The sequence below is a fragment of the Malurus melanocephalus genome, unplaced genomic scaffold, assembly GCF_030028575.1.
Source record: "Malurus melanocephalus ecotype Western Australia unplaced genomic scaffold, MMel_1.1 scaffold_90, whole genome shotgun sequence".
Classification (NCBI taxonomy): Eukaryota; Metazoa; Chordata; class Aves; order Passeriformes; family Maluridae; genus Malurus; species Malurus melanocephalus.
Genome location: NW_026623322.1, coordinates 270,421 through 287,064, shown reverse-complemented (window position 1 = coordinate 287,064; position 16,644 = coordinate 270,421). Strand labels below are relative to the sequence as shown.

The 16,644-nt window shown below is 38.6% G+C and overlaps 1 protein-coding gene across 4 annotated transcripts in view; it reads left to right on the top strand.

Moving 5' to 3' along the window:
• The window catches only part of ST18 (ST18 C2H2C-type zinc finger transcription factor), a 48,431-nt gene that overhangs the window by 18,979 nt on the left and 12,808 nt on the right, over window positions 1-16,644 (top strand). For 2 of the 4 annotated variants that reach the window (XM_057368312.1, XM_057368313.1), the window contains 4 exons: window positions 5,610-5,855; window positions 11,393-11,508; window positions 14,757-14,819; window positions 15,628-15,696. In XM_057368312.1, coding sequence (XP_057224295.1) covers window positions 5,610-5,855; window positions 11,393-11,508; window positions 14,757-14,819; window positions 15,628-15,696 — 494 coding nt within the window. The remainder of the gene's footprint in view (window positions 1-5,609; window positions 5,856-11,392; window positions 11,509-14,756; window positions 14,820-15,627; window positions 15,697-16,644) is intronic. The other 2 variants (XM_057368315.1, XM_057368314.1) reach the window with 1 other exon arrangement.

The following is a 16,644-nucleotide window of genomic DNA, read 5'->3' as shown; positions in this document are numbered from 1 at the left end:
CCTTCTCTTAGAAAGTGTTTGATGCATTGCCCTGAACATTCACCATTTTCCTGTGTAAACAGATAACACTTAAATGAAAAACTAAAATGCAGAGTCCAAAACAACAAAAAAGAAAGAGAAATGCAACAAGGATGGTGAAGTCATGTTACATATTTACAGTACCATTGGTAAGAAAAACTTCCAAAGAGGCCTAATGTACAAGGTGATCTGACAAAAATCCCAAGTTTAAAAGTATTAATTTAAAAGTCAAGCCATTAAAGGATGCATTTATTCTGACATGAGCAGTAAAATGAATCGTAACCCTTCTCTATGAATTATCTACRTACGTATTTCGCTGCATACAAAATACTAAGATCATCAGATACCTTGATGATATCATTCTCAAAAATAATTAATATCACGCTGATGTTACACCACCTGAGCCATTCAACCAGGACTGCAGTAAACTCTTCCACTGAATATAATCCCARCCAGCCAATTCTCATTCAGTCTGTACCCAAGCCAGTCTCCTGGCGTATTTGATTTGCAGTCTATGTAGCTTCCTTCAGCTCCCACCAAAGTCACCAGAAGGGCTGCCCCAGGAGGCTCAGCCTGCACCTTTTACTGCTGTGTAGGAATCCACGTCATCATAACTTCCAGGGATCTCCCCTGTTTACAGCCCTCACCACACATGTCTCAGTGAGGTAGCTGCAAGCAATAGTTTATCTGTATTCTCATCACTACTGCTTGCCAAACATTTTGTTGACTGTTTTGGTGTTTTTCCCACCTGTTTAGACAAAATGGCATATGCACACTGTGCCTTGAAARAAAACAAAACAAAAAAAAAATCACACTTGGTAAAAATGTTGGAAGTTCAAATTCTGRTTTTGAACAAAATTGTGTTATCTCTCCATTCTTGGATATTGATGACGGTGAAAATTGCATCTATTATTTAAAAATATCGTTAGCACACAGCACATTTGTCATGCAGTACTTTACTCCAAAAACCTTAAAGCCTAAATACAGGATGAGAAATCATCCAAGAGGAGCACTAGGTACCATCCTGTAATGCTGCTGGGCATATTGCTCTCTGAGTACCTTCTTGGCTAGCTGTTTTTAATTTGCAAACTGCTCTGGGCTGAAATTGTGGCTCCATTTTTGTCTCAGATGTTGCTGCGTTGTAACAACTTTTCTTGTTTTGACCCAATATTTTAATTTTCTGCAGAAGTACTCAATTGCTTAAATTTAAGTGTAAAGRATTGAGGACAAAGTGCATGTGTTTTTGTTGGCCGAGAATAGAAAAGACTGTGCACTTTTGGATGGACTTGCATTAAGAATATTATTTATACACACAGCAAGATGTGAGTTTCATTTACTCCCAATACCAGAGYTTAAGAGCTCTTTTGAGCTTTCCAAATCAGACTGAACTGCTAGGGGGAATGCAAAATCATTGATCATGTTGTTTCTTTGGACTTGCTTAGCATTAAGTTCTATGGTTGATGCCAGCTGAAAAATACATGAATTCCCTGATATGCCATGACACAATCTCCCTAATGTCACAGGTTTGAAACAAGACCGATGCAGACACAATAATTTACTGCTTCTGATCCAGCTGAGATAAAGCTTAACTTGTAATCATTACTGGAGACACACTGGAGAGTATTAAATGTTGGGAGTGATCAGATGGACCAAAAGCATACGAAACTGCAGAAGAAATTTGACACAAAAACCTGACATCCTTTATTGTCCTAGCCATTTTAATTCACTTCTAAGGACAAGACCTAATTAGGTACTAGAAAATATTACATAATATTTATGTCACAAGATAAAGGAGGCTGAAAAATATTGACTTTATGTACAAAGCAGTTGTAGAGTACATAGACCATCCTTTTTTTTGTTTACATATTTATATTAGTCTTCATTTTTGGTAATAAAGTACTATTTGTACCTTATCTTTTCACTGAATAGCTTCTGGAATAAAGAAAATGTGCTCAATCATTTTTATTTCATTTTTCATTCTGGAATCCTTTTACCAGCTGCTTGTAAAATGTGGCTGGGGGGGATTATACTGTCAGTGATGAGGTAGTAGGGAAGAAGTAACCTGAATTTAATTACTCTCATGCTCATTGATTTTTTTCTTCATTGCTTCAGTGGATATTTCCCTGGTTTACACCAGTGTAAATTTAATWGTGAGTAAGATCAAAATCAGGCTGCAAAGATTTACGCAGCTTAAAACAAGCATAAGTTAGGAAATAAAAAGATACGTTTGCATCTTTGTTTTGCTTACAGTTTTAACGAAGAATCAGGACAGTTTACATTGTTTTGGTAGCCATATTTTAAATATGTAATGATAAATGGATAAATATAGGCCTGTTCACACATGCATTGGAGTCAAYAGTAATAAGATCTTTTCTCCATGGAGGAGAACACAGCCTTTACCAGCCTGAGCTAAGCATAGTAAGTGCCATTTTCTGTCAGCGTGTCCGAGCACTGCTCTAGCATCTTTTCCCATTTGCCATTTTTGTCCTTTGAGTTCCATTTTAAAATTAATGTAAAAATAAATGTGGTAAAGCAAGCAAAGGAGACATATTGAGAGAGGAGGGTGGGATCAGAGTAGGAATGCAAACTGGAGCAGTAACTCCAACTTCCCTCTTTTTGCTCTGCCATTTGGAGTTTGCTATGAAGGCACCAAAGCAATAGCTCTTTTATACCATTCAGAGTAAAAAGCCATGCTGTAAACTTGTGATGCATCCTGCAATGGGCAAAGGGGGATATTTTTCCCATGACTTTATTTAATTGTTGTGTGCATCTGTGAGCTCACTTAAACCCCATCTGCACGCTACTTCACAAACACACAATCCAGCCTTCCCTGATCAGAAGTAGGTGTGTGTTGGACAACCCAACTTCTACATGAATTTCGGGAAAGTGTTGAAAAAGCTTTAAATAGCCATGATAGTAAATGTTCTGGTTATCCCTCAGAGCTCCTTGTGGAGGCTATTGGTACCTGTTTCTTAGAGAGAATAATTTTCTGATATTATTCTACGTCAAGTTGCATTGAGAAGGGAACTTTGATTGTTTTTGGTCCTTTTTGTTGCTGCTGTTGCCTTCTGAGTAGTTGATATTTTGTCAGTGACAGAGAATCTGCACTATTTATGGGTTTTGCACTATAAAACTACCGCAGCCCAGTCACATGGCTTCCTTTCCTAAGCCATCTGTCACAGAGGTCTGGAATTTTATGTGAATGTTGGTTGTGCAGACTTAACCCAAGTTTTTTTTATTATGAAAAATGTCAGCAACTACAATATTTAGCATTTTACTTTACATTGGTCATTAAACTTGATTACTGTAGCTCTGTTTCATTGCTATAGTTACATATCAACTCTGAAGCCAAAAAACACTGGGGCGATCATGGCAGAGCTATATTCTCAGATCCCAGAGTGTGTGCTTGGCACTGATATAGTTAATATCTTGGATTTTTGTAACTAAGGTTTATTAATGCTGGTATAAAAATGTATTTGATATTATACAGATGGCATAAGATGTTGTGGTTACTAAGTTATTATCCAGGATAAGCTGCACTGTCAAATTCAGGGCTTAAAACTATCACAGGAGATTAAACTATTTACTAAAAAGGGGCAGAAAGATATAACCAAAGCGTCTTAGTATGAACATATTAGAAGTGTATTTACTTCCCATAAATATAATAAAACATCTCTCTCTTTAAGCTGCATGATTGAAAATGTGAACTTGGCTATGCAGRAGGAGCAAACATAAGAGGTGCCTGAGTTTCTGAACCAGGGACAAGCAGATGGCTTGGTGTTGCTTCAGTCTAGGTGGGCATCTGTGTCAGGCTCATGGAAGTAAAAGGGAATCGTGCTGATTGAGTCAGGAGAGGTTGTTGGGCCCTAAATTGTCATCTTCTACCAATATTTTCCTTCTGATTCAGAAGGAATTCACTGGCAGTGGTAGAAGACAGGGCAGCATGAAGGAAACTTCCACCCTCAGTCCAGCCAGGGTGGGCATGTCGCACTTCCAGCACAGGGGGACAACTCTGTTTCACCGCAACTCTTAAGATCCTCAGGCAAGGAGAGGTTTCAGTGCCCTGTCTTTAGCAACTGAATGGTTGACTAATCATCATGCCCCATCACTTCCATGATTTAATAGAAAGGGAAAGAAAGGGACTTTTTCTGCTAGTGTCTTCCTGAGGAAGAGGTCTAAGAAAGGCAGACAAACTTGCTCCCTGGACATACGTGTCTCTTTTGTGTTTACAGCACAACATCTGGGTGATTCACACTGTGAGTTTTCTGTTACATTACTCAAGGTGGGAAACCTTGATTTGTACGACTGTCTCCTACAGTTACACAGCACCTAACCTATCTACCCTGAATTCCCAAATGTATCTAAGCTTTGTGATGACGCAAATTAAAAATAGTAGTGATGACAATAACAGGAAGACAATGAGCAGTGAGAATTACTGTATTCTATGCATAGATCTCTGAGATACCTCTTTATCTCCATCGTCTTTGAATGTTTACCACTTTATTCAGGGCAACACTGAACTACACTACTGAGTAGTCCTCCAGAAGCCACCTTTCATCTCTTCCCCTACTTGACTTCAGTAAATGTTGGCAATTGTGGGTATTAGTCTTAAATTCATCCCTATGTAGAAAATGTCAATATGCAGGGAAGCATATTGAGCATGAGGKGAAATTTGTTGTTGCTTCTGTTAGTAAGCTGCTCTTTCAGCAGCTTTTAGTCGTTGCAAGAGAAGTTTGTCCTTTTTTTGTGATCAAACAGGGTAAGGTGTAACCGTGAAGTTTCTTTCCCTTGTTCTTGTATACCAAGCAGCATTTCCCCTTTCTTGTGAGCTTCTCCCAGACAGGCTGGGTCTCTCCCCAAACTCCACACACCCTTGCAATTAAAGGCTAATCTTTGCTGCCCTTCCCAGGAAGCAAAGCCTTTGTTAACTCAGGTAGAAGGTCTCCATCAGGGAGCACCTCCTCAAGTTCCTCCTGTACTCCCAGTCCAGTGGTCTCAGTGCCAACCTGAGCTTTAGTGGCCTCGTCAAATTATGATGATGGCAGTGTGTGATTTCGAGTGATGTAGAAAACCCCAGTGAAAATGTCTCCCACTGTGCTACTTTCAGAGGTATTTCTTTCCCCCTCCTTCTCCCCCTCATGATGCAGATGTTGTAATGTTTCCAGGGTGTGGGGGGAAGGGAGGATATGTAATAGTAATGCTGTTGATGACCTAAACAATGCATTAATGCTTTTAACTGTGAATTGGGGTCATAGTTCTCTGTAAGAGTGAAAAGATCAAGAAGATTTAAAGCTAAACTTTTTTTAAATAAAACTAGATTTAGGGTGTATAGGTTATGGTTTAGTGGCATCTTATTTAAATTCTACTTACTATGTTTAAGCTGAGATGCAGGGATACCATTACTGAGGCTACCCTTAAGTCTGCCTAAGAGTTGGACATTAGCTGACATAAATCGAAAAGCTGGGTTTAGATTCAGATAAATTTAAATAAAAGCGTGCATTTGTATTTATCCTTTAAAAGCACCACATGGCTATTTTACAGCCTCACCATGTCTATATCTAAACATGTCTCTATTTCCTGTTGCTTGTCAGGGAGCTGAGATAGAAGTGGATGAAAATGGCACTCTGGATTTGAGCATGAAAAAGAATCGAAGCCAAGACAAAGTTATGCCTCTCACTTCTTCCAGCACAGCACTTCCCACTCCTTCCTCTTCTCCTTTCAAAGCAAGCAGCATCCTGGTAAATGCAGCCTTCTACCAGGCCCTTTGTGAACAGGAAGGCTGGGATACGCCAATCAACTACAGCAAGACCCATGGCAGGAAAGAAGAAGAAAAAGAGGTATTTTTTCAGTTTCTGAGTGACTTTTTCCCTTGGATGACAGACCGTATGATAGAGTTTGGGACCACCTAATGCACTTTAAAGGGAACCATTTTCCACAGGTAGAGGCTTGTGAGCATTGAACTGGTTTTAATGGTCTCTTGGATGTGATATAAAAGAAAATCATTACTCACCTTGAAAAATCTTGCTCTCAGAGCCTACTTGTTAATGTGTGTAAGTCTCTAAGATAAGGGAAACAAAGGTATCCATCATTAGAGACTGCTTTTTAAATTTTGTTCCTAATGGCTCAGTTCTGTAACACAGGCACTAAAATAGACTAGCGATCACTGGGAAAAAAAAGAAAAACAAAACAATAATAACCCCAACAAATAAAATCAAACCAAGACAGCTCTTTCATGCTTAAACAAAAAGCAGTTTTTCCATATCAACTCTTTAGACTTCTAGAAAACTTGCTATCTAAGCATTGAAACACATGCTTAAAAACTTGCCTGGAATATCCTTTCATTGGAAAACCTTTTATTTTACATACTGCAGGAAATTTCTGCCAATGAGTCTTAAATTTCCAACTTGCAACTTCTGTGACCAATCTTCTAGTGTCACTTCCAACTCAATAATTGCCTTGATTTTGGTTTTGCTTCTGTTTTGCTCTTTCATGTCTATTTATCCTGTCTTGACAACAAGGCAGCATAGTCTACTATGGTCTTTCTTTCTTATTTTTCCTATTTTGCAGGCAAGTTCAATCTTATTTTTTTTTCTCTTGAGCCTGACTTTCAGGATATAGATTACTTTCATTTTTCTTAAATCAGAAAGGGACCACCAGCTCTTTAAAAGGCTAATTAGGTAAAGGCCTATGTTACAGCTTTCAGAAACAGACTAAAAGATGCCTTAGTTAGAAAGTTTTATAAAATTTGCTCCCTATTTGGTTTTATATATCAAATAATAGATTTTTTCATTATATTTATTATGAAATTGTCATTTGTTCAAATATCAAAACTGACACTTCAAGTAGACATAGATGGTGTAAATCTATATATGATTGAGGTTAGGGGATTCAGACCTCCAATTCAAAAACCACCTGGAATTAAAAGATAATTCAGTTGTGTGAGGAAAAATAATCTCTCAGCACTGGGTAGACTGTTGCAATGAGCTCACTGAGAAAGCTTGCATTTCTTGAAGGCTGGATTGTCTTGAAGAGCCCTTTGCAGTTTCCTCTTTGGGGCTCATGATGGTGTTTACCTCACAAATGACAGCACAATCTGTGTGCTGGGCTTTTGGAGTGGGTCTGACATGAAGCAGGAGGTGAGGGCTCAGACCCTTCCCTGTTCATGCTGCACCATGATCAAGCTTTGAGAGCTGCCTTGCTGCTGGGATCGAGAGGTGCCACCAGCTTGGCAGGGAACYCGTCATGTCCCTCCTCCTCCCTGCTGCCATCACAGCTCAGCGAAAGGATCAAGGCAGGAGCGCCTCCACATTCCCCCAATCCTGAATTTTACAAGGTTATCATGGGTATCTTTCCAATCCTTTCCCAGCACAGGGAATTGGAGGCACCTAAACGACCCAACAGGACGTCATGGCCCGATGCACTCAGGCAGTGGTGTCCCTTGCACTCAGCACTGTGACACTGTGCAGTTTGTCCCTAATTGAGGATCTGGCCCCAGATCTCTGCAGTGAGATTTTGCCATCCCAGGGAGCTTTGATATGTCCAGTGATGTCAGGGCCAGAGGCTCTGTTTTCAAAATCAAAGACTGGCAGTTATCCTTATGCAAAGAAAATGACTGATTATATCTATTTCTAATTCATTGTTATCTGGTTCATATGCACAACAGTTGCTTAATTTTGGTGGTAATTTCCAGAAAATATTGTCTCTCTCTCTCTCAGCAAAATAGCCTGTCCAGATGCCCCCTTAAAAAAAAAAATCTGAATTTGGAAAAAGCTCAAAATCTCTCCAAAAGGAAAGCACTGAGAAATAACTAGAGCTGTCAGTTAGTTCAACTGTCAGTTCTCCAAAGATTTCAGGGCTTAAAAATGTTAAAAGTGCCAGATGCTATTATCTGTTATTCATGTTACCATTATGTTCTGGTCTTTGCTGAAATCAATATAAACTTCCATCTGTACATTAATGGAATATCATTGCTTGCTTTCTTTCTGTAGAGTGCATGCATGAATACACACATGCTCTTTGCAGGAAATAGTAGTGCTTGGACCAATTGGGCTGGTTCMGATTTTCCTTTTAGTCTGAAATTCTTTAGATTTTTCAATAGCATTTAGCTATAAATCCATTCAAATGGAAAAGGACAAATTATACATACAGTTGGGCTTGACTAGCTGTGATGATCATCACCCAACATACCAGGAAGGGAGAAGTGCTGAAGGTGTTTTCCCAAAGGATTATCTCTCCCTCTAAAGATAAATAGCTGGAGAAGCACACAAGCCAAGACATAATGCTCTACCCTTAGTCTTGAGTGCAGAGGATAAAAAAATATTCATTCTTTGTTTCTGATCTTCTGTGTTTCAGACAGATGCAACTCCTTTTTGGGGGGTTGATATGAGTGATGTAAGGTTCTAGAAAGGCAGAGTTTCAGTGTTCCTTTGCCTCCATTTCCTTTACACTGTCCTGCTTTTGCAGCTTCTACACATCTGAAGGKTTTGTGCTGCTTGAACTATTCCAAGTATTCCTCAAGGAGCTGAGACAATGCTGAAAACATCACTTGTTTAAATGTTTATATACCTCCCTCATTCCTGGGAAATATACTRAAGAGTATTAACTAGGAAAAAAAGCTGTATAAAACTGCTGATGTTTCTGTATGTATTTGTGTGCATAGCTTTAGTTAAAAAAAAAAAAATTACAACTATTATTAACTCAATTCAGGAAATTCACCATTAAGATTTTAAAAGAAACCTAATTATTTAGAGATAGAAATTGAAATACTGCAACTCTAAACCCTCTAGTATTAGTTATACTGGGGGCTCTAGGTGTACTCATGATGTCAGTCTTCACCATGAAATCTTATTTTTATTAAATGGCCCAGTGAAATGAAGCTGTGAACTGCAATACTGTAGCATTTTATCAAGCCTTGATAYGCATAATTCTCCATCAGTCTACTCTGTGCAGCAGGAATCAGACAGTGACATGGTGAAGAACTCACACTCACACACACATTCATGTTTCTGGTCCATCACCAGCAAAAGATCAAGCGATATCTTTCATTTAAAATAAAGAACACAAGTTACACATATGAAAATAATTACACATCCTGCAACACAACTGACATGCTGCAGGTGCATCCTGAAATACATCACACAGCTCAGGATTGCAGTGGGGTGACAGAGGGTTCTTTCTACCACCCTCTACTCCAGGCTGCTCTCAGAAGAGGCTGATGTATGTCTGGTTTAGAGACATTGTTAGGGTCCAGGCAAGGCATGCTTTGAATTTTCAGAAACACAGGGTTTCAGTGATGCAGATGACTGGACTTAGATGTTACAGAGGAAACTGATAAGCCAGCTTTCTTCAACCTCGGTTTAATTAAGTGGAAACCAATTTACCTGTGCTTTTTGAGGTTATTTTGACATCTGATCCTGTCTAGCTAGAAACAGAGAGTTGGTTACCATCTTGTTGTTTCTTTGGAGAGCYTTTGATTTTACAGTAACTTATACTGATGATGATCCCTGCTTGAATTKACATGTTTGTTAGAAAGGTAAGTCAGAAYTTGTGGACAGAAGTAGTCYGGAATTCAAATCCCCATTCTTCAGMTTAGAGTGGCAAAATCACCCCTATATTCACTGGGACCAAAATTTGATCCAACTTTGGAAAATGCCTTTGATGTTTCTTGAATCTTGAAAAAAGCTGACAYCCATTTTTCCACGTGTGTGTTTTAGCSTTTTTRTTTCATTTAGAGSACTTTCAAGCATTTCTTRTTTCTGTACTAACATTTTATCAAGACCTCTAGCAGTTGCTAACTTTCTGTTTTGTTCCTTATCTGTTCTCCTTCAGAAATATCATTCCCAAAGCCTGAAATATATGAGCGATTTTCTATTTATTTAAAATAATTACTCATTAATTACACAGGAGTGTTTAGTAAAGCTGAATATATGTATTTTTGCTTTCTGTATTTGTAGCAGATTAGATTATTCCTAAAYAAACTAACCCCACAAATGTGGTTGCAAAAATCAGCAGTAATTGATAGAGCAATATCATGGCATCGTTTTGTATAGATACGAGCAGTGTGAGTTGCAGTAGGCAGTAGGTAGCCAGTAGCAGAAAGCAGAAGGGACGTCATATTGAGGATCCAACCTCCAAACAGGCAAAGAGGAGYTGCCAGAATCGAGGACCATATGGAAGCTTTATCAGAAGAAACACCCCTGCAGAGCTTACAAGACCCAGTAGGCAGAAACTCCATTTTCAGTCCAGATCCGACTCAGCCCCTCGCTCGGTGTTCACAGCTCTGCCGACGTCCCCGCTCCTCTGTCCTGGCACGTCTGCTGGCTGCACGAGCCCAGAGCATCRTGGCACCAGCCCCATGAGTTTAGCAGAGGCTGGGACCTTCCCCTCTCAGCCACAGGCAGCAGTTTCTGCTCCCAYAGATGGTAATCTCTGGGAAATACCTRAGTTCTGGAATGGAATCACAGAACMAACAGRAAGTCCGAGAAGGGATTAATGGAGGTCCCATAATTGATGCTATAACAATTGGAGAATTCTCGAATGATATAATAGCCACACAGCATCCCTCCAGAAAGAAAATACTTATCTTTCATAAAGATAATAATCATTGAGGGCATTGTCTCTAAAGAGTATAAACCAAGCTTTTTGAAGTGTTCAAAGAAGATTTTTCAGAAAACAAAAATTTAATTTCCTTCCAGAACTCCAAGTCTTCAAAATGCCTTCCCAAGGAAGTGAATGTTCATGATTCATACCATCCACCAAACAGCATGGTAGCAGTGATGATTTTGATCTACAAATAGTAGAAATCAAGAACTACTCTTAGAAGCTTGCTATTAAGAAAACTTCAAAGTGATTTTATTCTTGTGATTTTTATTTTAACAAGAACCTGCTCTTTGAATAAGATAACAAGTCATTCCATTCCACAGAATTAAAAAGCTTTTCATTTATATTTGCCTGTGTAAAATAGTAATTTATAAAAAAAAATATGATTGCAATTTTGTAGTTTATGATGTAGTGKTCACCTCTTTAACTGTATTCAAAAGTCAACAATGTACTCACACGGAAAAAAGAAAAAGAACATACTTATTTTCTCTGTGTACTTTTCTTTGGCATTTATCACCATCTTGCCAAACAAAAACAAATTTCTCCTATGTACAGCTTAAACTAACACCTGCCTTCAAAAATATTTACACATCATTTTTGAAAGTCTACCTGTGAGAACCTGAAACTATGATGTACTAAACTTTCTTAATTTCTCTCCATCATGTCTTTTTAAGTTTTACAAGAGGTTCTCTTCTTGCATGGCAAATTTATTCTTGAATGTGTGGGAGGACTTGAAGAGAGAAACTTTTTGTCACATTCTCAYTTAATATTTCAGAAAGATCCAGTAAGCTCCCCAGAAAACATGGAGGAAAAGAAGTATCCAGGAGATGTCTCYATACCAAGTCCTAAACCCAAGCTGCATTCAAGAGATCTCAAGAAGGAACTCATCACGTGAGTCACAGAAAATGCCACATTTTCCTTTGCCCTGGTGAAGACTGACTATGATGCTGCTCTGACTTCTGGTTTGAAGGAGCTGAGCAGGGAAACTTGCACAATTCACTGCAGGTAGTTCCATATCATAGGTATGTAGGCATGAAGTTTGGAGCCATGACAGGATATGCCTGCAGGTCTGGATAGATTATTACTATGACTAAATTGATAGTGGGTGYCTCTCCTTATTCCTAAAACAGACAGGTAACAAGAGGGTAACAGCTCCTTCTATGAAACAATTTCATAACATGTTACAGATTTGCTCTGCTAATGCTTACATAATTAAATAAGCTTTAATTGAACCGTCATCATTATAGATCCGTTACTCAGAGCTTGTGTAGAAGCAGTCAGAATTTCTCAGATAAAAAACATGCAGAGTTCATAAAAAGAAAAAATACAAAACAGAAAGTGTCTTAGGGCTTTCCAGCCTGTAGGAAATATGCTTAAGTCCTTCCTGGGTTTCCTTCCAAGCAGAATTAGTTATTCAATCCTGCTGAAAATCCAGTGGCTGTATGAATTCACACTCTGGGAGTATTGGCTAATACTCTCTTTTCCCAAGTACTGAGATGCACTTGCTCTTTCTTGAGTTCCAAAAGTTTACTAAGTATAACTGCAAATACTTTCTAATAAATCTTTCTGCATGCAACAGCTTGTTTCAGTGTAGAATTATTTACTAAAATTGTCCCAAGCAGCTCATAACATGAGTCACTTTTTAAAACCACATCTAGGCTCTTCACAAAATCCCTTTGTGCTCACTTCAATATCACTTTGATATCAACACAGAGTTTTCACTGTAATGGTCAGCTAGGACTCAGGAATCATTGATGGCACTTTTCTTTTTGTCCCAAACTACAACAGGTCTTCCTGAGCAAGTGCAATCCATATCATTGAGTGATGACATCCCATAATGTATCACTGCAGGTTCACCCATAAATAAACAAGTCATGTCCATCCAACTTGGGTCCTGCTCTCAGACTCGGTGCCACTGAAGCAGTCAGAGCTGCCTCTGTCTCTAGAATTTACATTTCCCTGGGGCAAACTTCTGTGAAGAGCAATTCTTTCCCCTCATGTCATGCAGTCTGCATGTTGTCTACTCACCACATTATATCTGCAGTTGTAGTTCATGACCTAAATTGCTACAGGTCAGGTTTGTTTTGCCTTTTCTTCTCAAACAAATGCAGACAAAAGTCACTGAGAGTTTATTTGCTGAAGACTAATGGCTTTTCTTTTGTAATATTTATTCCTTTGTGATATTGACCTGTTTTGAGATGCCTGTAAAGTACTTTTCTACTCTCCTACATARTAACACCCAGAGTATTTACTAGGGCAATGGTGAGCTTACAGTGGTTGTATTGTATTATTTTCAAAYAGTGAGTAGAAATAGGTCTCTAAAATGTATTTGGACAGAAAATAAGAAATAGCTTTAATTTATCGGAAGGATCCATAGGCAAGATAGGGATCAGACTACGTTCCTATGATCCTATTGAGCACAGAAATTGTACTGAACAATTCAGTACAATTGGCTCCATCATGAGGAAGCTTTTAAAATGACATAAGCACTTGCAGAGAAACATTTTTGTACATGGTTAGCACGGTTACAGTGAACTCCCATATGAATRCCACCGTCTAGCATGTGCTTTCTATTTTTCCACGTTAATTCTGTTGCCCATAATGGCATAGCTCAGGTTGAAATGGGCTGTGAAAATGAGACTGATGTCTTCCTAAGGMTTTTTTACAGACTTGAAAAACTTCSTAGCATTCTGTCAGCTCAGASAAAATACCCAGYTGAGCATCTCAGGTCCCTTTTTCATTAGCATAGAGCACTGGCCAACAATTTTTGTGCAACATCTGCTTGCCATTTCTATCCATATTCCCAGAGGAAAAAAAAAACAAAACAGTTCTTTATAAGGCAGCTCTGTGGGGTTGGTGCTGGAGTGTTTTAAAGTGCTGTACAAAGGTATGTTTAATTCACCTCTCCTTCCGTGCACAAGTTGCATTTCTTGGTAGCTTTGTCCTTTTGCAGAGGACTATATCCCAGTTTGATAAAAGATTTCAGTGTTTCAGCTGAAGAAGGGTTGAAGAAAACCAAAAGCCATAACATCTTCTCCAGGCTGAGCATACCTCCATCTCTTGGCTTAAATGAATATATCTGTTCTGCTAAATGCACACCACTGTCTCRGCTWCGGCCAGGRCAGGGTTAATTTTTGCAGTATCCTGGACATGGCATGGCTGGGACCTGGAGGTTATTCTGTAGCCTCACCCAGGGAGAAGGTGTTCCTTCCAGTGGAGTAAGCTTGGCAAAGGGAGCGGTTGGGTAACACCGGTTCTGAGCCAGAGCAGAGCTGGCTCTGAGCAATCATTTGCCTATCTTTTACACTTTCTGATGGATATTTTTGCTCTTATCACTCCTTTTCTTATCTCATTGATGTTTCCAGTAGTTGTTTTTATCTCAATGTGTGATTTTCATCTTTTGTGCCTGCAATTCTCCTCTCCAACCTGCCCACAGGGGGGCAAGAAAGCAGTCTATGGTTTGGAGTGGCTCRGTGGGARCACTAATTTGGAGAATASCATTCCTAAACCATGGCRACCACCTTTGTATCACTTCTCAGTTGAGCTGAGAAACATCTTGAAAAAGTTCTGTGCTCTTTCTGAACGTCAGGTCTGTGATATTGACCTGGTTTCTGCTCTGCAAGCAACTTAATACCTTTCTAGTTTGTATCAGTAAATAAAAGGTTGGGTGTGTTTCTAAAGAAGGCGCCTTATTTTAGTCAGAACTCAAAGGAAGAATTTTGAATATTGCTGTTCTCTGGCCTATGTCATCCTGGAGTCAGATCAGAAAATTCAGCTCTAACCTTTATGAATTGCTGTCAAAATTTTGTACCAATAATGAAATAGTATTTTTAAGAGCCCACATTGTAAGCAAAATACCTATGCAAAGCATGGTAGTTTAACACTACAAAAAGAAAAAAAATTCTTTTAAATTATTTGCATTGTGGAGATAGGAGAAATTCTTCCCATCTGTGCTTCATGTAGTAATTAAAAAATAAAACTGAAGTTTTGCTGTTTTTCTGCTGCATCATGACAGTGTCGAAATGTATAATGATGAATGTGGCTGCCCTAAGGATCATTACATAATTCAATGCAAGGTGTGGTGAGCTATGTGGTGTATTACACAGACTCTAATTTCTCATKGTTTCTTCTTTGCACAGCTGTCCGACTCCAGGATGTGATGGTAGCGGTCAYGTAACAGGAAACTATGCCTCACACCGCAGGTAAGAAACAACAGGAAGCCTAAAACAGGAAATGGAGCTGCTTTTAGCTATTGTCATTTTTGAACTTTTTTTATGCTAACCATGAATAAGTACTCCAAAGTAATTTGCAGAAAATCCATACAGAAACGTGGCTGTTTTTCCCGGTTTTGTTATATTTTTGAAGGTCTGGACTTAATACACTGATCCAGAGTTAAGTAGCGTGTGCTTATTCCAGTAGCTGTATTTCTTAGCTAGACCTGCAGATGAGTAATTTAGTAAAAWCTGCATTTCCCTGAGTGTACAACCAGTCTCCACACAGATGCTGGTCCATATGATTATCAATGAGGTTTCTGCATATCTCTCTATGAATGGCTTTGAAATTCATAGATCAGCTATTATAACCGGAGGATGTTAAATATTTTCCTCAAAATAGCTTACTGTCAATCTAGGGGTTGAAACAATAATTTCCTGCTTTTCCCTTGGGAGCAGGATGGAAGCGTTTTCTGCTTCTACCAACCATGTGGACCAGATCTTCTATCTGTCCTTCATAGATAAAATATGAAAGATGAATTCTGTGTACCACTGTCCCCTCATAGCAAAGCTTTACAGGACCTAGAAACTTTTGTCCCTAACTATATACATRTTTTTTCCAGTGACTTAGGAACCACAGCCTTATATTGGCTGCTCCTTCTTTGCCAAGAAAAAATATTTGAGGGTACAATTTTAACCAATATAAGTCATAGATTGTCCGGAGGTTGCTGTTTTAGATTAAAAAAAAAAAAAAAAGTTTTTGTTTAGTAAAATATTTCACATCAGGTTTTCTTTTCAGTGTTTCTGGGTGCCCTTTAGCTGACAAGACATTAAAATCCCTTATGGCTGCTAACTCTCAGGAGCTCAAGTAAGTATTGACAATAGCACAAAAGTTATTGTTTTTTATCTTTGACAAACATGCTCTCTMTGTTATTGAAGTTGTAAATTGGAATTGCTCTGAGCAGTATCAAACYTTTGTCTGAAAAGTGAATTGGTTTGAAAGCTTTTGAGTGAAATAAAGTTTACTTACCTTTATTTGTCTTTCTTCATTCTTGTACCCCTTCATTTTCATTAATTAATCAGGACCTGGGGGCGGGGGGGGGGAAATTATAAACACTAGGAAAGATGCAGTTTTCTCAGTATTTCTGAATCAGAGAGGAATAGAATATATATAGTATGTAAGACTGATCTGGCAAATAAATGATGCAGATAGAATTAACTGGAATTATTTAGTTAGAAATAAGTCTGGTCTGAATAAATCTAAAAATGAGACCAGAATACCTGCAAAAATTTTTTTTTTTATTATTCACTACCCTATACTACGAGTTTAAAGTCACTGAAGCAGACATCAAGTCATGTGATTTTGTGCTGGCATAATTCTCACCATGAAATGTCACTTACAAAAGGACTGTGCGGGCTCTGCTATATAGACAGATGTATAGGGACATATGAATATTTCAAAAATCTGTAGTCAAGAGAGGCACTGGCAACCAGTCATCTAGTTATTGAATTGGCTTTGTCAATAAGGATGTGGGGAAAAGGAAAGGATAATTAGAGTTCTTTCATAGCTTTCCCTCTGCAACTTGTAAATTGGATCCCATAATAGATGGCTTGGAAAAACTCATGAATGCATGTAAAAAGGGGAGAACCCCGTGACTGTCCTTTCTGTCCTTTAGGTTCATCCCTAGTCCAGATAGAAGAAAATAAAGTCTTATCATGGCAGTATTATCCTTTTCTAATGGTATTAATAGCAGAAGTGACTGCATTTAGGCTTGGCTCAGTGTTTGGCTTCCCCAGATCAAACGTTAGTGGTCCT